Source organism: Chenopodium quinoa, unplaced genomic scaffold (genome assembly GCF_001683475.1).
Source record: "Chenopodium quinoa cultivar QQ74 unplaced genomic scaffold, ASM168347v1, whole genome shotgun sequence".
NCBI classification, from domain to species: Eukaryota; Viridiplantae; Streptophyta; class Magnoliopsida; order Caryophyllales; family Amaranthaceae; genus Chenopodium; species Chenopodium quinoa.
In genome coordinates this window covers 730,791-751,115 of record NW_018745587.1, presented here as the reverse complement: position 1 = coordinate 751,115, position 20,325 = coordinate 730,791, and the positions used below count along the sequence as shown (strand labels likewise).

General features: G+C 36.0%; 6 protein-coding genes across 8 annotated transcripts; all 6 read right to left on the bottom strand.

The window, feature by feature from the left end:
- Window positions 1-416: 416 nt before the first annotated feature.
- On the bottom strand, window positions 417-4,795 carry LOC110716461 (transmembrane 9 superfamily member 3-like). The gene is made up of 7 exons (XM_021895090.1): window positions 4,638-4,795; window positions 3,737-3,777; window positions 3,068-3,653; window positions 2,748-2,885; window positions 2,475-2,631; window positions 1,882-2,366; window positions 417-961 (listed from the first exon to the last, which is right to left on the bottom strand). The coding sequence occupies exons 1-7, from the start codon at window positions 4,793-4,795 to the stop codon at window positions 742-744; spliced, it is 1,785 nt and encodes a 594-aa protein (XP_021750782.1). The 3' UTR covers window positions 417-741.
- Window positions 4,796-5,685: 890 nt separating this feature from the next.
- Window positions 5,686-7,848, bottom strand: LOC110716462 (ADP-ribosylation factor 1-like). Of its 3 annotated transcripts, XM_021895093.1 has the most exons (6): window positions 7,715-7,848; window positions 7,270-7,407; window positions 6,906-6,976; window positions 6,429-6,548; window positions 6,180-6,301; window positions 5,686-6,086 (listed from the first exon to the last, which is right to left on the bottom strand). In XM_021895093.1, the coding sequence occupies exons 2-6, from the start codon at window positions 7,391-7,393 to the stop codon at window positions 6,011-6,013; spliced, it is 513 nt and encodes a 170-aa protein (XP_021750785.1). In that variant the 5' UTR covers window positions 7,394-7,407; window positions 7,715-7,848; the 3' UTR covers window positions 5,686-6,010. The 3 variants fall into 3 exon arrangements, with proteins under 3 accessions (XP_021750785.1, XP_021750783.1, XP_021750784.1); XM_021895091.1 differs by having other exon boundaries at window positions 7,270-7,848; XM_021895092.1 differs by having other exon boundaries at window positions 6,180-6,298; window positions 7,270-7,848.
- A 168-nt stretch (window positions 7,849-8,016) lies between these two features.
- LOC110716463 (stress enhanced protein 1, chloroplastic-like) lies at window positions 8,017-11,416 on the bottom strand. Its single transcript, XM_021895094.1, has 4 exons — window positions 11,152-11,416; window positions 10,962-11,063; window positions 9,601-9,776; window positions 8,017-8,299 (listed from the first exon to the last, which is right to left on the bottom strand). The coding sequence occupies exons 1-4, from the start codon at window positions 11,195-11,197 to the stop codon at window positions 8,195-8,197; spliced, it is 429 nt and encodes a 142-aa protein (XP_021750786.1). The 5' UTR covers window positions 11,198-11,416; the 3' UTR covers window positions 8,017-8,194.
- Window positions 11,417-13,175: 1,759 nt separating this feature from the next.
- LOC110716478 lies at window positions 13,176-14,444 on the bottom strand. The gene has a single exon (XM_021895109.1). The coding sequence runs from the start codon at window positions 14,440-14,442 to the stop codon at window positions 13,423-13,425; it is 1,020 nt and encodes a 339-aa protein (XP_021750801.1). The 5' UTR covers window positions 14,443-14,444; the 3' UTR covers window positions 13,176-13,422.
- A 1,132-nt stretch (window positions 14,445-15,576) lies between these two features.
- LOC110716503 lies at window positions 15,577-17,641 on the bottom strand. Its single transcript, XM_021895136.1, has one exon. The coding sequence runs from the start codon at window positions 16,831-16,833 to the stop codon at window positions 15,814-15,816; it is 1,020 nt and encodes a 339-aa protein (XP_021750828.1). The 5' UTR covers window positions 16,834-17,641; the 3' UTR covers window positions 15,577-15,813.
- An 882-nt stretch (window positions 17,642-18,523) lies between these two features.
- On the bottom strand, window positions 18,524-19,497 carry LOC110716487 (60S ribosome subunit biogenesis protein NIP7 homolog). Its single transcript, XM_021895118.1, has one exon. It carries the CDS (start codon window positions 19,268-19,270, stop codon window positions 18,701-18,703), a length of 570 nt encoding a protein of 189 aa, XP_021750810.1. The 5' UTR covers window positions 19,271-19,497; the 3' UTR covers window positions 18,524-18,700.
- Window positions 19,498-20,325: the final 828 nt, after the last annotated feature.

Here is a 20,325-nt window from a genome sequence, read left to right as displayed (position 1 = left end):
TCTTGCCGTCTTGGCAATGTTGATGTTGGATGGGACAACTTACAATCACTGAGAAGATGAAGCTGCTGATTTTTTTACTTCGGGTGTTTAGAAGATGACAGGAGTAAGGGGCTGTGAGAAGGTCTCACATTCGCACTGATGTAAGCTATCGATCACATTGAAGTGTATATAGTACTTATATAAAGTTCAAAACTCGAATCCTTATGCTGTATGTTTACTTTCAAATACGTCGTGGTGTCGCACATTTTGTATGTAAAACTCAAAGCTCTAAATTGAAATAAGCTGAAATGAACAAAATTAGGTTGTATACACTTGCACACTTGGAATCTGGAGACCATGTCCTGCCAGAGATCGATAGAGAGCTCAAAGGATTAAAATTTCATACAAACAAGGAGAAAGATGATGGAAAAAAGGGATATAAACAAATTTGAAATTTCATAAGATATAACTGAATTAATGTCAAAAATCTCTTAACAATTGATACAACTCTAGTATTCTATTACATGACATAATTCTCCAGAACTGAAACTATTTTCTTCATCCAGCCAATTTTATAAAAGGATTTGGGGGCAAGATCTCGTGTGTAGCTAAAACTGCAACGGCAAAGATGCAGATCAAGTTTAAAAGAATACTTCTCCCTGATCAGATTAGAAGTCGGTTACAACACCAGATGGATCATTACTGGTGATGGTGTACAGAACAAAGACGACACCGGCACAAACCTATAGTTCCATCGCTTATCTATTCACATTTGATAGATCGGTAAATATGGCGGACGAACAGAAGTGAGGCACGGAAACCAACAGTTCCAAGCATGAGGAAGAAGCCGTAGCAAATGCAAGCCATATAGCCGAAGAAAAATGATGTTTGCATGAAACCAGTCATATCAGAGCGCGCATAGTAGTAATATAAGCAATAGCCATAGATAAATAGACCAGTGGAACCACCACACAGGAAGGCTCTGTCATAAAAAGAACAACCGAGGTTAGAATCATGACCACATCATAGTAGAGGGAGATTTAGTGCGATCTTTCCCCTCCCAACAGTTTACAGGGGATCACAAAGTGGAGACATGACATCCAAGACATTAGACAAAAATGAGAACAAGCAGTACACAGGACATTTAAGTAGATGAGTATTCCACAAAGGATGTAAAAGTCCTACAAGATTATGTTTTGGCATGCTAATGTCAGATATTGACCATTCTTTTACAGTCATAAATTAAGGGTAGAAATCACATCTACATATTGGCCAGCCAAAATGGGTCATGGACTAGAACCCGCAGGAAAGTCTAGCATGCATGAACACTGCATCTCCAGCAAAGTTTCCTAATCCACCTTCCACACCCAAAAGGGCAATTACTATGCACAATGGTGCAAACTCATCCCCTTCACCCCCTTAGGCCCCTTGCCAAAAACAAAAAAGCAATGATAACATGATTATTGTGTACTCCTCACACTCCTGTACATCCTCAAAGTAAGTCCACAAAGAATACATGGCCTGAACATGTGATTAGCAAGTGGGCAATGAAAATAATGATACAAACTCAACTATCTGGGAAAGTTCTCCAACTTTATAGTATGTGAGTCAAAAAGCATCAACATCATAGTCTGTTAAAGTCCACAATCCATTTTCATACCATTGAAATAAGTATTTTCCAAAATAGAAGCTAATAACATCACAAGGATCTCACAAAGTGGAAAAAGACACGCACAAGCAATCACAGAAAGCAAGAAAAAAAAACACCTTCTCCATCATAAAATGAATGATATGAAATGAAACTACCACCAAAATCAAAGCTATCAAAGCCACTAATGGGAAAAGGCATGAAAACTTAAATCAAGCATATATAAAGCCAGAAATTATATAAATAGTGCATACCTCCACCACCACTCATGATCTTCAGCTGCGAGTTGGAAGTATGTCAATGCCACAGTGATGAAAGCGGTAACTATAATCAATATAATGAAGACGATGAACAAGATGCTGTATATAGTGTAAATCCGGTGACCCCAGACACTGGCAAATATGTAGTAGAGCTCTATGTAAATTGCACTGAAAGGCAAAAATCCAGCCATTGCCATCTGAGGAAGAGTTCCCCGGTACCATGGTAGTGGTGGAATTTCTCTAGGGTACTTTGTAGTACGGCAAGGAGCTTGGAACTCGGCTTTGCTATTCTTTCCAGCAATTCCACCCAAAACAAGCAATGGTGATGTCACAAGTGTCCAGATAAGAAGAATCACCACAATGGTCCCAAAAGGAAGAGCTGCAGTAGCATGATATGCAATTGCTACCGTGTTTAGGAAACAGAAGGTCAGAAACAGAGGCCCACAAAATAGGCAGCCCGTCAACAACAGGTTCCTTACCTGCAAGAAGAGGATTTTACAAAAAGATCACACACGAGTTGTTTCTTTTAAATTTTATCTGGTATCTTTTATTGAAATAATTTGCTCTTTCCAAAGATAAGATCATACCCAGTTTGTTCCTTCCAATTGACAATAAAAGGAGGTTGCAGTGTAGCCAGCAATTCCAGATGTGAGAGCGTAAATGACAACAAGGGCTGTGAACAGGGCTCCTCGGTTATATGGGTAAAACACTCCAACTAAAGCAAGTAGAAATATGAAAAATGTACTGAAAAAAAAAAGTAATGTAAATGTTAGATCACGTAGGATGAAGTAAATACATAGGATGGCATTAGAAAACATGTTGATGCACATATGTGGAAGAAAACTACAGTAGAAACTTACAGGGTAAACAGCTGGGTGCCAGATCCAAGAGAAGCTGCAAGTAACGATTGGTACTTTGGAAACCTAAATACATCCCCATGGATATACTTCCATCCAGTTTCTTCCTGATCTTCTGCTGTTTCCTCATCGTGCGCATACCTTTAGGCAAAAACAATGAAGCATGAATTTTAAAAATTGCATGATCACTTAATAGCATGCCCAGATATAAACAAATATCCAGACCAACTCTCCACTAATCAACCAGGAACTCCAGCGCAGTTAATAGATACAGTATATATGACTGAAAGAAGGGAAAGGGAGGAAAGCTTTTCGATTCTTACTTGACAAAATCGTTCTTAAGAACTCGCATAAGAATTGTGGCAAGAAATCCGGTCAGGAGGAGTACAGTGACACATGAGTTAATAATGGAAAACCAGTGGATCTCTAGATGATGAGGAAGAGAAGAAGATTGTGAATATTTATCCATCCTCTTCTCAAAAGGGGTGTTTGTCTCCTTCCACTTTACGGTGTACATAAATTCCACATCGACATCTTTATCCTCAGTAATGTCAACTAAAGAGTTGGGATCAGTTCGAACATTGATTTCAATAACACGGTCCTTGTTGTAAAAGATGTCAAAATGAATATGCTTATACAAATAATACTTGTACTCGCTTGGGTCTAGTTTGCCTTCCTTGTCAGCTTTACCAAGGAACCCCCATATTGGCAAATCGTCATAATACATTTGGAAGTAGTAATCTTTTGATACTGCATCTCTAAACTTAGTTACTTCTTCCTTTGTCATTTTTTTCTTGCAAATAAGTTCTGAATCTTTGTCCACTAGAAAGTCAAGCTTATAAGGAGCACTGACCAGACGATCTCCATTCAATACTTCACCTAGAGCTTCCTTCTTTTCTTTCACATGATCTGCAGTTAAAAATAATTGTTACTTTTGTCCAAAAGAAGAATTACACGTGCAAAGTAGTAAAACCGATTCAACTAATGCGTACCTGGAACACAGAATGGAAGATCGAAATAGCGGTATGTTTCACTGAAAAGAAAAACCCATAACTATTAGACTCTGTCAGCAAGGTAATGAACATAATCAATTCTAAACATTTACATTCAAGGATTTTCATATGAAAAGTTACAGGACAATCGTAAACTTAGCTACTGTATGGAACTTGATGGTGAGGTTGCAAATAACAGTTTAGTGATGGCCGTTTGATGTTCATCCACACTTGGATGCATGTCACTAAATTACTATATTGGGGCAAGAGGACATGGTTAGCATGCATGCAACTTTCACTAGCTTAACTCTAAAATAGAACCCAAATATGAACCTCTGTAGCTATAATCCTAAATACAGAGCTCAAATCAGCAACACTTTCCCGATTGTTAAGATTCCTCGACGTCGACGGAATAACCCCAGAAATCTACATCCCCCACTAGCCTGCTACTCCCTCAATTTACAAGTTATGTAACAACACTTCAATGCCTATTACTTCTAGGTTACTAGTAGCATCATCATTCCAATTATAGCAATATAAAGACCTGCTATACCAAAATAGAAATCACAACTTTTATTTTTTCTGAAATAAGGGCAACAATCACGACAAAAGAGAACCTTTAGTTGAAAAAAAAAATTTAAGATCTCAACTTCTCTACATTACAGTTTCCAGTCAAACAATGATCAAAAATCATCCAAACACACTAATATAGCACAAAAATCAACAAATAACTCATCATTTACTCCAGATTTCAATCAAAACTCAAGAATGCATAAATCTCTAGCAAATACAATACATTATCAACATTTTTTTTATAATGTATAATGTGAGATCTATAATCAAATCAAAATTCGCATAAAACTCAGTAAAAATGGCCGATCAAAGAGAAGAAATGCGAAACCTAGGGTTATGGAAAGGGCCGACTTTATTGGCGTAAAGAGGAACAGCTTCACCAGCTTTGTAACGATGATCAGAAGCATCAGATCTCACACGACTAACACCAGAAATCAACACCACTGCAAAAACGGCCACCATTAAAGTGGCCATCGATTTCACCATTTTCTTCAAAATCTATCAATTTCTCCCTCCAAATCACAGAAAAAATACGGAATTGAAGAAGAGAAATCGAGAGAAAATAGATCGAATCTCGAGATGAAGATTGAGAAATAAGGGTTTTAGATTTGATTTGTAAGAAAAGGGAGTAACGTAAGAGATAAAATTGGGGGAGAAATTAAAAAAAAGAAAGAAAGTGATAGAATGCCGAAATTAAGTAGAGAGAATTATAGTGTGGGGTTTTAGTGTGTAAGCTCTTTCCCACCGACGCTTCTTTCTCTCTCCTATTTCAAGTGTGGTGGGAGTGAGAAATGGGAGATCCAAGATTTGGAAACGTGACTTTTCCGTGACATCAATTGTCAACGAGTTATGGTATCAATCCCGTTATCAGATCTCTGACTAATATGGAGTTGGAATCAAGTCGGGTCAAAAAAAATCATACGGTAAGAATCTAATAAATGTTTAAATATACTTGTACCATTGTTTAATACACTTTGACATATATGAATATGACTTATCAAAGAAAGGGCGGATATAATCTAATAGCCCAAAACCTAATACATACATATGTTTTTAATACAAGTATTATTTATTATTCTTATTGTTATGGAATAAACCGAATACATAACTACATACATATGTTACCTACACGTGCTTAATTGCTTATAATTTTATAAAAGCTATTTGCTCTATTCTCACTCTTTTGACATTTTACAATATGTAGTATATGGAGTATGCAACATGCTAGGTCAACTTCCATGCCCTTTTTACATCTCTAACTTTGAAAAAAGAAAAGAATCATAATCTCTATTAAGTCCAACAAAAGAAATGCATACTTTTCCCTCAAGCAACCAAAATAAATAAAAGAAAAGGAATATAAATTAGACTTCAACATGAAACTTTTGAAAAAAGGTTTATTATAAAAGAAAGACAACATTTAGTAGTATGAACACTTTGGCGGGAAAGGCAAACTGTACCTACATGATGCCTTCGCATTTGTTCTGCTGCCATGCAATCATGCAGAAAAAAAAAACTATTGAAAAATTCGACAAAAAAAATAGACATTTTACATTTGCTACAATCTATTTGATGAAATTAAAAATTTTCATCCTCGATCACAATGTATTCTACCATCAATGGTGCAAGTCTTTGTAATTTATAAAAGCTTTCGAAACTTGGGGAGGCCGGGGAGTGTCTATCATGTAGCACCATCTTAGAGACTTAGATATTCTGACTCAACCAATTAAGACCTTGATAAAGTCCGCGGCCAGATATTGCAGAAGCATCCTGGATAAACCTACAACAAACACGAGATCTATAACTATGCTGCTCTTAGTAACTTTCAAATATGTGAAACAATCATTTTGGTTGATCTAGAATGACAGTTTACCATCTGTGATCACGAAGTAGATGTAACCCAAGCTTGTGAGCAACCTCTGAGACTGACATAGCATTTGGAAGGTCTTGCTTGTTGGCGAAAACTAATACCGCTGTATTAGACAGTTCATCCTGCTACAAAGATATACTTTCTATCAGCAAGTTGCGCCTATGATGATAATAAAAAGTTTAACAACTATCAAAAGCCTGAAAGGAATGACATGTCAAACACCAAGAAATTTAAGTGTAACTATTTTCTAACCTCGGTGAGAATCCGGTGAAGCTGATTACGAGCTTCTACAATTCTTTCTCTGTCAGTGCTGTCCACTACAAAAATGAGTCCCTGGGTGTTCCGAAAATAATGTTTCCATAATGACCGAATCTGGGGGACAGATAAGAAGTTAGTTGTGTTCCCTCATTGTGCAACAGTTTAATACTAAGAATTTAAAAATGCACTTCTTGCCCATTTGTATAATCACAGCAAAAGAGAGTAAGAAAAGGTCAACAGCATCAGAAGCACAATAGTGGGGATTGGGGGAGAATAATCGCCACTAGATGAAACAAATTGAAGGTTGTCTGGTACAGGCCAAATAGAGGGAAGTTGGTATGAAAAAGTAGTACGATGAAGAATGTTAAGACAAAAGACAGGATCTGTCAATTACCCTTTTTATTTATCTCTAATCTTTTTCAAGAAGGGTGGGGAAGGGAAGAGTAGAGAGCAAGAATAATATGCAGATACCTTCTCTTGTCCACCAAGATCCCACACAGCAAAGCTTAGGTTATTGTATTCGACTGTCTCCACATTGAAACCTGATCCAAATTGGGAAATGCACAGTTAAAATCAAAGCAGTTGCTGAATTAGAATTTCTACCGTCTACTACCTTAACATCATGCAAAAGAAACAGCACATGGAATGATTATACCATACCCGCTAATATTTTCATACTACCTATTCATAGTTTATCATAAATTATAAAGAGTAAACAGATATTTCTCCCTTCCCTGTCTCCCAAGAGAGAGAGAGGAAAAAAAAACCACTAAAGGAAAATGAGCTGAGCATGGATGCATGCTGACATAAACTAGATTTGTAGACTGGTTAATACCTATAGTGGGGAGTGTCCGTACAACTTGTCCGAGCTTGAGCTTGTAAAGGATTGTTGTCTTCCCTGAAGCATCAAGGCCAACCATCAGTATCTTCATCTGATGTTTAGAGCCCCTCCTTTTCATAAGACGGGATGTGCCTACGCCCATGGAACAATTAAAAAATTTGACAAGGTGGAGAATTCAAAATATCCAAAACAAACAAAGGGACAAAAGTGCGATGATCACATCTTCCCCATCTGCAAATTATATATACTGGAAGAAAGGCAATAGAATTGGATTCTCATAAAGGAATAAATATAAAATATTGAAAAGATCTACTGTCTTGAAACTAATTATTAGTTTGAAAAAAAAAAAAAAAAACATTTTTATTCACATGGTCAATTAAAATATTTTATTGCAAAGAAAGAGAGTATTTAATTCCCAGCTTAAACAATCAGATGTTACCTGGAAATTCAGCAGCAAAGCTATGACCTATTGATCTTCAACATATCAAAGTGTGTACACCATTCTCAGTAGTCAGTAATAAAAAATAAAATAAAAAAAATAAAAAATAAAAAATTAAAAATTAAAAAGTATAGCAATAACTTAAGCTTTATTCTCTTGAGGAGCAAACAGTTGGAAGAATCATTTTCCACATGCTTCAGAATATATATTTTTCTCCACTGTTCTACAGAAGTGTAAAGGTCATGAGAACAGGTATCGATATGAAAATTTCACCATGCATTGAATTATTATACTCAACATCATACCCAAAAGTATATAAGATTCAACAAAATCTTGGAAGAAGATATGTTTGCATTCAAATTGCACTTTTACAAAAGGTTAGTTCTTCTGCTTGAACTGTAGTCAAAGCATCCGTACTTGAGCTTTAAAAACTAAGACAGAATAACAAACTTTACAAAGAGCAAAGATAGCAGCTTGCATTCAATTCTTTGAGGCAGACTGGAATATGAAGACAGCAGTCAGAACACCGACCAGTCCTGTTACTGCAAGAGCCACAGTTGGCAATGGGGATGTGAGCCCAAAGTTCTGCAGTTCGGGTTAAATCATCAGAATTAGAAATTGGCATTAACTTTTTACATGAATGAAATAACTTGTCCACAACAATGAATCACACAAATTCAGTTGCTAGAAGCTGGAAAATATGAGGAAAAATAAAACCTTAATTCTACAGAAAAAAAATGGACTATATATCACCTTAGAAAATTGGGATACACACCTGATTGAAAACAGTTTCAGTGATTTTCAAATTTTGTTAGAGTATATGAGAGGTACATGTCAAGAAAGCAACTTAACGAAGACATTTTTATTATAACAGCACCAATAACATATTTTTTTCCTCAAAACCCTTTGTCAATACTACACCAATATCAGAGTTATACACTTAGTCACTTACACTAAAAAGTTAAAAGTACTAGCCAATATTCACGAGTTGTACTTATTTATATAAATCTAGCGTCAATCCGGTTGTATTTTAATTATAAAACTAGAAACTTTAAATGGTTCAACTCCTTGTAGCCAGATTTGAGTCCTCATAGATATGTTTGTGTTTTTTGCATGGATGAAAGGGAAATTTGTTCTTGTTTGCATGGATGAATAAAAGCGAAAAATAGTATAAGGGTAGTTGTCACTACATAAGCCACATAATATAATCTCTTATTACCACCGTCACAGAATAGTCATTATTTTTACGTTACTTAGAGAAGGGGCCTAAGAAACTGATGAGTTTGTGGGTTACAGTGATTTATACTTTTCCTGTAATATGTTTAAATTTTCAATTAAGCCCCAAACAAATGTACATTTTCCTTTCCAAAAACATTATTACAAGGCTCATATCCATCCATCATTCAAGGTAATACATAACTTAATATTAGATCCCTTCCAAAAAGATGAATATGGAACAGCACAGGTCTCAGAGCTAATCTTGACTGACGGGAAATTCTTTCAGTTTTCGTGTTCAAGAAGTTTACAAGTAGAAATACACACTCTATTGGGATATCTACAGTCTCTTAGCCCGTTGAACTTAGGGATAGTGCCATGTGGTGCGAAAAATCTCAAGTAAAGTAAACAGACATACATTCCTCCAACCATCAGAATTGCGTACAAAGGTTGGTGCACAAGAGAATCAAAGCACCAATTTTATGGTAGGAAGAGTGACACTGGTAAAGTATGACAGATTGACAGCCAATAGGAAAGCTACCAATTGTTAGCCATTCAAATGATGAGAAAGGGTTATCGCATAATATGCATAAAAAGTAAAGGGTTTGGAGAAAAGGGAAATTATGAGATGCCAATGGAATATATATGTAATAATGATCAGAACTCCATACCTCAAGAAGACCCTTGCCAGTTGATACTTCAACAGTAATTGCAACAGCAAAGCCAATCATTGCAATCCTTCCTAACCAAACATCCAAGCCACCCTCATTTGCACTTTGCTGACACTTAATAGAAACTGAATTTGATTTGTGTACAGCCTTCAATTGAGCAGCGCTTGTCCGTATCACTGGCAAGACAATTACAAGATAAGTTGCTAGCTAGAGATAGGTTGATTCAATTTTCAATACCTAACATTTTTTTAGGTGCCAAACCCCCATGATGGCACTACACCAAGCCACCACCCACCCAACATAAGAAGTAAGTAACTCAATGCAAAGTAGTAATTAAGCTAGTGATTTTTTTCTCGATGGAGCCCAGGTGTGGGGGTGGACACCAGAGAAGAGATTCAAATAAACAACAGTTTCCATGATCAGGAGCAAGAACTTTTGGATCATGAGTCTAAATGCTAGGGTCAGCCAACATCCATGATCCAAATTTAAAATTATGAAGATGGAAGCTTTTTACAAGCTTAGTACACAGATCATGTTTTAATAGCAATATCTGACCCTACTTCAAAGCTAGCCAATACATCAATCACTAGCAGCAACTTAGTGACCGATGTTAACATTATCTTGGGAATGGAATAAAGTAAGACCATTTAAAGTTCAAAGCACATTCACCATATCTTCATTAACTGAATTAATTTTACACCATCTGCTCTCACTTTCCTCGTCCCTAATAACCAATACACCTCCAATTAATTATTGTCGCATTAAACCAATCGATCATAATCATCATTATGCCAAGATACCTTTTAATATAATTGTAACTCTCCCATCCTCCATTCCCATTCCCACTCCTTATTTATTAAGTCACTAGTCACAATCTCCTATCTTTTTAGTTTTTAAAGAAATACAAAAACATTTTCATACATCCTGAAACTCCCATTCTTCTAGAGTCATAGTGGTGATCAACAGCAGTCAATCTAACAAAAGATCACATAATAGATTCAAAGGCCAAATTTTCGCCGCTAAGGCTTAATTGCTTTCACAACAGCTAATTACAATATACTAACCACCATAAACAATATACTAAGAGTCTGTTTATGATCGCGATTATTGCCATAATCAAACATAGCAATTCAACCACATTGTAACTGGAACATTGAGTTCAAAACCCAAGCATCAATCAACCTATGAACTACCTCCTGAACACCATCAATGCATCCAAAAAATTCCACCAATCACCCCACTAAATCAAATGACCTTAACATCAAAACACAAAACATTAAACCCTCGAATCGATTTCAAGCCGAACCTTACCACAAACATTAAGAACAACATACACTTATGAAAATTCATAGAGGCATTACCAAGTGGAGAACCCCTCACAAAAGATGTAGCATTTCGAGCAAAATTTGAAGTGGGTATCCTTGAAACTGTACAAAGTCTTGGAGAATTTGGAGTACAAGCATCTATAGTAAGAATTGAAACAGAGAAATTGTGAGAAATTTCAAACATTTCTAACAACCCAGGAAAAATAAAATAAAGAGAAGATATTACCATAGACAGAGAGATTAAAAGAAGCAGAAACTTGAGAAACAGCCATGTTCTTCAACAAATTGAGTGGCTAAATTCTACCTCACCCTTGTTTTTTCTTCTTTGATTATCTTATCTTATTCAGAAATTAAGTTCAGCAAGTAGAAATTGGATGTAGGAGAAGAGGGGAAATGTTTTTCGTTGGAGGAGAAGATGTACACGTGTTTTAGGGGTTAGAGAGTAGAGACCAGGCATTCCAACTTCCACCAGCTTGTATTCTTGTAAGTTGCCACTCTTATCCATAAACAAAATCAAGTGCCATTACAAAAAAGTTAAGCATAAGCTTGGATTCTAACCTTTTAGATTTAATCCGCATTATCTTGTAAGATACTCGAATTCTTGACTTAATTTTTTTTGTTTTTTCACCCTAATATACCTCGTCTCACTTTACATTCGGTTTAACCATATGCAATCAGTTTTTCAATGTTAAAATAGGAATAAGTAAGACCTAAAATTAACTTCAACGGAAAAAATGAGTCAAACCGTGTTGGCTCGACTCTGTAATTACTCTTTTTGGGGAGAGGGGGGGTGGGGGGAGTCACTTCATAAGCATGATTAGCTCACTATAAAAGTGATAAGATCTTGTATACAAAAATTTAATACTCTAATACCAAGTATAATGAAAAACAATTGAAAATCAGTATTCAGTGTTTTGTATGAAGAATGGTTTATAATAAGATGTCACTATATAATAATTTGTGACATCAACTACTTGTACATTGTCACAACTTTTTTTTTCGTCAAAAAAAGTTGTGACAATATACAAGTAGTTGATTTCAAATCTTCTATCCCACCTTTTTTTTTTTTATCCCACAATTTGGGTACTACGTATCATATGTTTGCCAATTTTTATATTATGATGCATGCTCCACCCTGTTATTAAAATTTAAAATTACAATAATATGTGCTGATATAAAGAAAAAGTGACACGCAAGCGGTACACAAATTGTTTTAGATTTGGATTCATTTCAGTTTGTTGTTTGATATGCTCCCTGGTTTGTCTTTTGGGATTTTTATGCATATTCATAAGTCTGAGGAGTTTCACAAAATCTAACAATACCCACCATGGAGATTGGAGAGTCTTGCTTATTACTTATCATGTAGTTTGATTAGGGCAGTGCAACATTAGTTAACACTCTTAAGAGCACATCTTGTTCAGCTGAACATGCTATTTCCAGATTTTGTGTATTGGTTTGTTTGTTAGTTTTTCATAACAGTGTTACCGCGATAAACACTTTAAAATTATACAGAGTATAAAGATAAAACAAAGATGATAAATGACCATACATTTTGCTTCTGAATGGTTTGCATTGGGACAGTTTATACGGATTCATCCATCTTTGTTTTATCTTTATATACATCTGTTTCATATTGTTTACAACATTGTAATATTTATATCTCACAAATAATACTCCAAAGTTGCAAAAACAATGAAACGGAGGTAGTAATTCAAAAGTGTTATCAAATGTGGGGTGTTGACTTAGAAATAGAATACTGGGTATGAGTGTAAGACTAGGTAACTAACACTTCCATTATGTGTATCTGAAGTTTCTGTTTACACCCCTGCTTGTGATTTTTTCTTTCTTGGTCCTGAATTGTCTTCATTGGATTTTTTCGAGTTGATCGTTTCCACTTCTGTTGATCATCTTTCTTATACTATTGTCTTAGACTTCAAGTTGTCAAGCAGAAAAATACCTGTTCAAACTATAGCCTGCAAATATCAATCAATATTGTTCCTTCTAGTGCTAGACATGACTTGGTATCTGTCTTTTCCTATCACATCTTATCTGCTGGCTTCAATGTGTATTAGACTAGTAAATAAAGTAAAGCAGAAGAAAATTGCACGTGCTCTTATTGTTGTTGAAGATGTTGAAGCATTGTGGTCGAATAGAATTCTGATTGAAATTTGAAGGAATTATATATTTTGAATCCAGTATGTATTTGTGTAACCAAGGACACTTTTCAGTAACACTAAAAAAATACTGAAATATCACAAGAGTAATATCTTTGTTTTTGTTTTTCAAATTGAAACACAATTACAATATTTTGTACATCAAGAAATCAGTGCTTCAAACCATATTCCTTTACTCACATAATTTTCATATTATCTTTCAAAAACCACAATCATGTATACCAAAACACCACACATCAGACACCATATTTACATCCAAACAATTTTTAAAAAAAGGATAGAATATCAACTGCATAATGCAATCAATCGAGTGGATAATGGAACTAACTTTCAAGTAAACTCTCAATAATACTTGATGCTGGAAGTCTGAAGTTGACAGTAGTACTTGCTGTTGACGGATCCCTTGGGGATGCAATATGTGAATATGAAGATATTAGATTCACAACTGGCAGTACTGTAATTTTATGCTCTATGTGATTCTGTCTCACTTCATCGTCTAGACCAATTACAGACTTCTTTAATATGCAAGTATGATCAAAATCAAGACCACACTGTGTACAGCTATACTTAGAGCCATATGTCTTCCATTCCGAACAAGCAGAACAACGATAATCACTGCATGATCTCTGAAGCACAAGTGGATGGGGAGAGTGCAGTGGATGAAGCAAGTACAGTGGTAACTGGCTGCACTCAGGGTGCATGAAGAATTCACAATCTTTACATGTGTACACTAGATTATTTCTGTCACTCCCTTTTGTTCCACATAGTTCACAGTATTTAAAATGTGGCCTGAGCTTCAGTTCAAGCTCGTGTTGGGGGTGCAGGTGGGAAATTAGTCGGGTTGGTTGCTCAGCACAGACCTGGTGTAACGTGACATTACATGCTTCACAATAATACCTTAGGCCATCCCCAACATTCTTGCAGTGGTCACACCTGAAAAGCTTCTGTTTGTACTCAGAAGTCATCGAGTGTTGGGGATGGGCGAAAGTCTCAATGGTGTCATGATGGATCCCAAACCTTTCAATCTCTTCTGATGGCATTTTGTGCAAGAGCCACACGATGGGGCTTTGAGCACAAACCTTGTGCAGATCAAAGTTGCATTGGGCACAACGGTATCTCTTTCCTTTCCCATAACCTGTGCAAGAATTACAACGATATTGTTTATACTCAGACTCAGTATATGTGAGGGGATGTGGGTGGGTGAAGTGCTCGGTAATCTCTGTTTGAAGATTATCTTGAGATGTTTTTTTCTCCAATTCTCTTTCCCTCACTCTCTCCTCCTTGATTTCTCTGTCTTTTAGTTTCATTTGACTCCTACCCTCTCCTGTATTTCCACGCAACATTTTCCCCCCCTTCTGTCTTGCTCAGGATTGTAGAGCTCTTATGCACGAATATATATAGAGAGAGAGGTGCTTTGTCAAACATGATATCATAAAACAATTCAAGTAAAGAATGAGTTATTAATTTTATATTTGTATCTTTGCTATCCCTGAATGGTTTATGTTGAATAATTCTTGATTATCTTTGCGTCTTTTTATATTTGTATGATCAGTTCATCCTGCACGTTAGGACATGAGTACTTATGAATTAGTACATAAATAGCTGTTTGTGTTTAACAGAATGTAGAATTTTTTTTAGTATCATTGACATAACAACTTCATACTTCTCGTATAATATTTACCCCAACAGCTCTGCTATACAACCTTTTTCAATATAGGATGGATTCATGGATTAAGCAGCTCAAATGAACAACGCAAAAGCAGAAACAATAACAAAAATTAGCACTAAAATCAAAATTAAAGCTTCATAACAAATTAAAGCCATAACATTATAATTTAACATTGCAATCATCTTTATATCATTTATCATTATAAATCATACACAAATAAATGTCTCAATTTCTGTCCATCCCAAAATCCTCTAACAACAAAATTGAAAATATAAGATGCCCAATTCAAAGTTCATAAGTCAAATGAAGGGGTATTGAAATAGAAATAGAATACTTTTTATTTTTATTTTTTAACCAGAAGATATAGAATACTTCAAGTAGCCAAGCTGAAGAATACCTATTCAAACATCAACCTGCAAATATCAATTATTATCAATATAGTTGCTTTCAGTTCCTGGGTATGACTAGGTAAGTGACACTTCCCTTATGTGTATATGAAGCTTCAGTTAACACCTGCCTGTGCTTTTTTCTTTCTTGGTCCTGAATTGTCTTCATTTGAATTTTTCGAGTTGATCTTATCTACTTCCAGTGATTATTTTCTTATATTATTGGCTTAGACTTCCAAGTTGTCAAGAAGAAGAATACCTGTTCAAACTTCAGCCTACAAATATCAATCAATACTGTTTCTTCTAGTGCTAGACATGACTTGGTATCTGTCTCTCATATCAAATCTAAACTGCTGGCTTCAATGTGTATTAGATCGATTAGTAAATAAAGTCAACAAGAAGCCAATGCTGAAAATCACAAGTCAAATAACTTTGTTTTTGTTTGTATTGAAACACAATTGCAATATATTTTACATAATGAATTCAGTGCTTCAAACCATATTCCTGTACTCACATAATTTTCATACATTTTACAGAAACCACAATCCTGAATACCAAAGCACCACACATCAGACATCAAGTTTACATTCTAACATTTCTTTAAATGGGGATAGAATACCAACTGCATAATGAAGAGATCAATCGAATGGACAACGGATCTAAATTTCAGAAAAGCTCTGAATAATATTTGATGGGACTGTGAGGAAGTTGAAATCAATACTTGTGGTAGAAGAATCCTGTGGAGATGCAATCAGTGCATATGAAGATATTAAATTTGCAACTGGCAGTACTGTGATCTTATGCTCTGTGTGATTCTGTCTCACTTCATCATCCAGACCAATTATAGACTTCTTTATGATGCAAGTATGATCAAAATCAAGTCCACACCGTGTACAACTATACTTAGAGCCATATGTCTTCAACTCCGAACAAGCAGAGCAACGATAATCACTACATGATCTTTGAAGCAGCAGTGGATGGGGAGGGTGTAGCGGGTGAAGCAAGTATAGTGGCAACTGGCTGCACTCAGGGTGCATATAGAATTCACATTCTTTGCAGGTATACACTCGATTATTCCTGTGACTCCCTTTGGTTCCACATAGTTCACAGTATTTAAAATGTGGCCTGAGCTTCAGTTCAAGCTCGTGCTGGGGGTGCAGGTGGGAGGTTAGTCTGGTCGGTTTCTCAGCGCAGACCTGGTGCAACGTGACATTACATGCATCACAGTAATACCTTAGACCATCCCCGACATTCTTGCAGTGATCACACCTGAAAAGCTTCTGTTTGTACTCAGAAATCACTGAGTGCTGAGGATGGGCAAAAGTATCAATGATGTCATGAAGGATCCCAAACCTTTCTATCTCTTCAGGTGGCATTTTGTGTAAGAGCCAGATGATGGGGCTTTCGGCGCAAATCTTGTGCAGATCAAAGTTGCATAGGGCACAATTGAATCTCTTTCCTTTCCCCTTGCAGTTGCAAGAATTACATTGAAATTGCTTATAGTCTGACTCGGTATATATCAGGGGATGTGGGTGGGTAAAGTGCTCAGTGATCTCTGTTTTAAGATCATCTTGAGCTGTTATTCTCTCCAATTCTCTTTCCCTCTCTCTCTCCTCCTTGATTTCTATGTCTTTTAGTTTCATTTGACTCCTAGACTCTCCTCTTACCCCACACAACATTTTCCCCCTTCAGTTTTGCTCAGGATAGTTGAACTGTTATGCATAAATACAGTATATAGAGAGAGAGGTGCTTAGTCAAACATTATATCATAAAATAATTCAAGTGAAGAATGAGCTTTGAATTTTATATCTGTATCTTTGCTATCCCTGGATTCTGTATGTTGAATGGTTCTTGATGATCTTTTCACCCTTTCTAATTTATATATATGATCGGTTCATTCTGCACGTTATGACATATGAATTACATAGTGTGAATGTATCAGAATGTGGAGTTTATTTGGTACATTAGTGACATAATGACTTCACACTGCATGTATAATATTTACCCCAATGGCTCCGCTATCGGCTATACAAAGGTATGGTTCAGGACTTCAGGTATAATACTCTAATCCCATCCAACCTTTTTCTCTAACTCCAGAAGACTAAGGATCAGAAACACACAAACAGAAATTCATCTTAAGTTCTTAAAGTTGGAGACAAGCTAACATAGAGTAGAATTGTAGAAAAGAGCAAAGTGAGTTCACATCTCAGACAGGAATCACCAGGATTTTTCAATGATCACAACTCTATATACGTAGTAACTTGTTTCGTTGTAGCATATGAGACATGAAATGACCGGGGGGGAAAAATAATTCAAGGCATCAGGGTTCTAGTTCAGTACGTGGTTCTACTAAAGAAAGTATCCCATAAATGCTTCCCAATCAGCAAGTTGCCCCCAAAACTCCCTTATATGTAACCCTAAGTCCCTGAATATACAGTATATACTCCTGATGCTCATCTAAATGCAAATCTGATGTACACATATCATCCCTTGAATCTACAGGCATGAAAGAGTAAAGGTTCTAAGACTTCTAACATTGATAAATGCTCTAATAGTAACAATGAACAATACAGAATCAACAATTGCTGGGCTCCTAAGTGTTCCCACGATTACGTCTACAACACCCAACCAAAGAAGGCAGCATCTTCTTACTCTATTCTTAAAGCACTAGAGTCCTTTGCAAATGAAGCCCAAATTGGATAGTAGTGATACAGGTTCACTTAAAACAGTCTCGTCTTAAATCAGTTTATGCAAGAAAGTTAGTTGAATCCTAGAGTGTCATATATACAGCTACAAGGTTTCAGCAACACAAGCTCAAGGTTTAACTTCAGCAGGAAGCCCGTGCAGGGGCAGCAAACAAAGAGATTTCATCTTTGTTCAAGAGATCTAAATGTTATAAAAATATTCATGGACACTCCATAAAATTGGATATAATAAAAGAGTAGAGCCAACTCTTAGCGACTTCATCAAAATCAAAATTGATACTAGTACAACTCCAAAAGATCAATAACCTTGACATTCAAATCTCTTCCCTGCAGTGGCCAACATACAACCAGCCAACACATCTAACTAGAGTACTAGACCATAGAGAGATTAATATCATGTTCACCATAGTAAACCAAGGCATTATATTAGCAAAGATTAATAAACAGCCGCATATACAATGAACATGATGACAAAAACAAAACATACTTATTCACCAAACTCATCAAGCAGCAAGATATTCAACTTATATTGTTTGGTTTCGCTCAATGGCAATTAATGTTTTATATATTGTATTGGATTAATCAATCTATATAGGATGGATTAAGCACTCCCCATTACATTAGCTCAAATTAACAACACAAAAGCAAAAACAAAAAACAAAAATTAGCACTAAAATCAAAATTGAAGCTTGATAAGATTATAATTTAACATTGCAATCATCTTTATATCATTAATCATTATAAATCATACAAAACCCACTAACACAAATGTCTCAATTCCCAATTCCCATCCATCCCAAAAACCTCTAACAACAAAATTGAAAATTTGAAGATACCCAATTCAAAGTTCATCCTCCATCCTCAAATACTCACCAATATCACCCTGATGAATAACCACCATAGTTTGCGGGTCCGATTTACGAACATCCTTAGTCGATTTAGTAGCAATTCCAAAACCCAAAGGAACATCAGACATAGAATAAACAACAATACCATCACCAGCATTAATATCCTCAGTAATCCTCCCTAAATGAGCCTTCAACACAGCATTCCCATACAAAAACGACATCTCCGAGGTGGGTTTAAGCCATACCTTATGCTTCGCATTCGCAGCAAGAATAGGAAGCGCGTGAATTGTGAGATGGAAGTTTCCATGGTGGGTGAACTTCCCGACTTGAACACCCAACGAAACGAGCTGCTCCTTCGAAACGTTTGTGGCGCGTTTCACAAGCGATTCGCTTGCGTAGTAGACTCGATTCTTCTGGAGGCGGAAGCAGTAGCGACCTGGAAGTGGGTCTGAAGCTGGGCCTTCGTAGGCGGGGTTGTCGACGATGTTTTTCAGGTTGTTGCCCACGAATTTGAAGAGCTTTTCGAAGACTATGGTGGTTTCTTGCTCGTCTAGGGTTCTCATCTTCTTAGCTGTTCTTCAATGGTGGTTGAAAGGTGACGTTAATGGCGGCAATTAGGTTTTAGAGGATTTCTGAAGAAAAAGGAGAAGTTTCAAGCAGGGTTTAAGACCTTTTATATGGAGTACTTTGTAAAATTTGTGTGCTTAGGTCAAACGCAGCGTTTAATTGTACAAGCAATTTTTTATTTTTTTTTTTGAAAACATAATTGTACATTTGTACGAGTAATTGTAATATGACTAAACCCATACTTCCTCTGTTCTTTTTTACTTAACCTGTTTTTTTTTATCACGCTTGCCAATGCAAAACTTTAGCGATCAATAACTTTATTCTTCATAAGTAAAAATTATAAAAGTTGTATATTACAATAGTACTTATTGAGACGAATTAAAAAAGATATCATATGAATGTATTTTTCCTTACATATCATTCACAAAAGACGGTCAAAGGAGGGGTGGTAAATAGTGCAAAAGTCAAAGCGGGTCAAGTAAAAAAGAACGGAGGAAGTACTTATTAGTACAAAACCTCCAAAATTTCTCAAAAAACGTGGATATTAGCTTTTAATTTTTGGAATTTTTTTTTACTCTTTTTCACCCGGATATTAGCTTTTAATATCCTCTGGGAGTCCAATTGGTTGGGTAGAACCATCCAACTTGCCTTTAAACGACCAATTTACCGATTTACAACTTCCACCGATTTCATTAATTCAAGCTTACCATGAACATTTATGACAACATACAATGATCATATATGGGTCCAAACAGCATTATATGACCTCGAGATGTATCCCCTAAAATAGCGTGGATATTAGCCTTCAATTTTGGCATTTTTTGACTTTTTCGCCCAGATATAAAAATTGCCGAAATGTTTACCATGGTCCCTAATACTTGCCGGGAGTCCAATTGGGTGGGTGGAACCATCCAATTTGGCTTAGCTTTAAACTACCAATTTAACATTTTACAACTTGCACCAATTTCATTAACTCAAGCTCACCACGAACATTTACAACAACAAATAATGATCATATATGGTTCCAAACGGCATTATATGACCCGGAAAT

Coding starts and splice junctions, on each gene's coding strand:
- LOC110716461 (XM_021895090.1), bottom strand. CDS start 4,795: ATGGTGAAATCGATGGCCACTTTAATGGTGGCCGTTTTTGCAGTGGTG. Junction 2,632..2,747: donor GGCACCCAGCTGTTTACCCT/GTAAGTTTCTAC, acceptor TTTTTTTTTCAG/TACATTTTTCATATTTCTAC. Junction 2,367..2,474: donor AATTGGAAGGAACAAACTGG/GTATGATCTTAT, acceptor CTCTTCTTGCAG/GTAAGGAACCTGTTGTTGAC.
- LOC110716462 (XM_021895091.1), bottom strand. CDS start 7,417: ATGGGCGTAGGCACATCCCGTCTTATGAAAAGGAGGGGCTCTAAACAT. Junction 6,977..7,269: donor ACGGACACTCCCCACTATAG/GTATTAACCAGT, acceptor AATTTGGATCAG/GTTTCAATGTGGAGACAGTC. Junction 6,549..6,905: donor ATCTTGGTGGACAAGAGAAG/GTATCTGCATAT, acceptor TCTGTCCCCCAG/ATTCGGTCATTATGGAAACA.
- LOC110716463 (XM_021895094.1), bottom strand. CDS start 11,197: ATGGCTGTTTCTCAAGTTTCTGCTTCTTTTAATCTCTCTGTCTATG. Junction 9,777..10,961: donor TGTGAGGGGTTCTCCACTTG/GTAATGCCTCTA, acceptor TTGTCTTGCCAG/TGATACGGACAAGCGCTGCT. Junction 8,300..9,600: donor CTGGCAAGGGTCTTCTTGAG/GTATGGAGTTCT, acceptor CCCGAACTGCAG/AACTTTGGGCTCACATCCCC.
- LOC110716478 (XM_021895109.1), bottom strand. CDS start 14,442: ATGTTGCGTGGAAATACAGGAGAGGGTAGGAGTCAAATGAAACTAAAA.
- LOC110716503 (XM_021895136.1), bottom strand. CDS start 16,833: ATGTTGTGTGGGGTAAGAGGAGAGTCTAGGAGTCAAATGAAACTAAAA.
- LOC110716487 (XM_021895118.1), bottom strand. CDS start 19,270: ATGAGAACCCTAGACGAGCAAGAAACCACCATAGTCTTCGAAAAGCTC.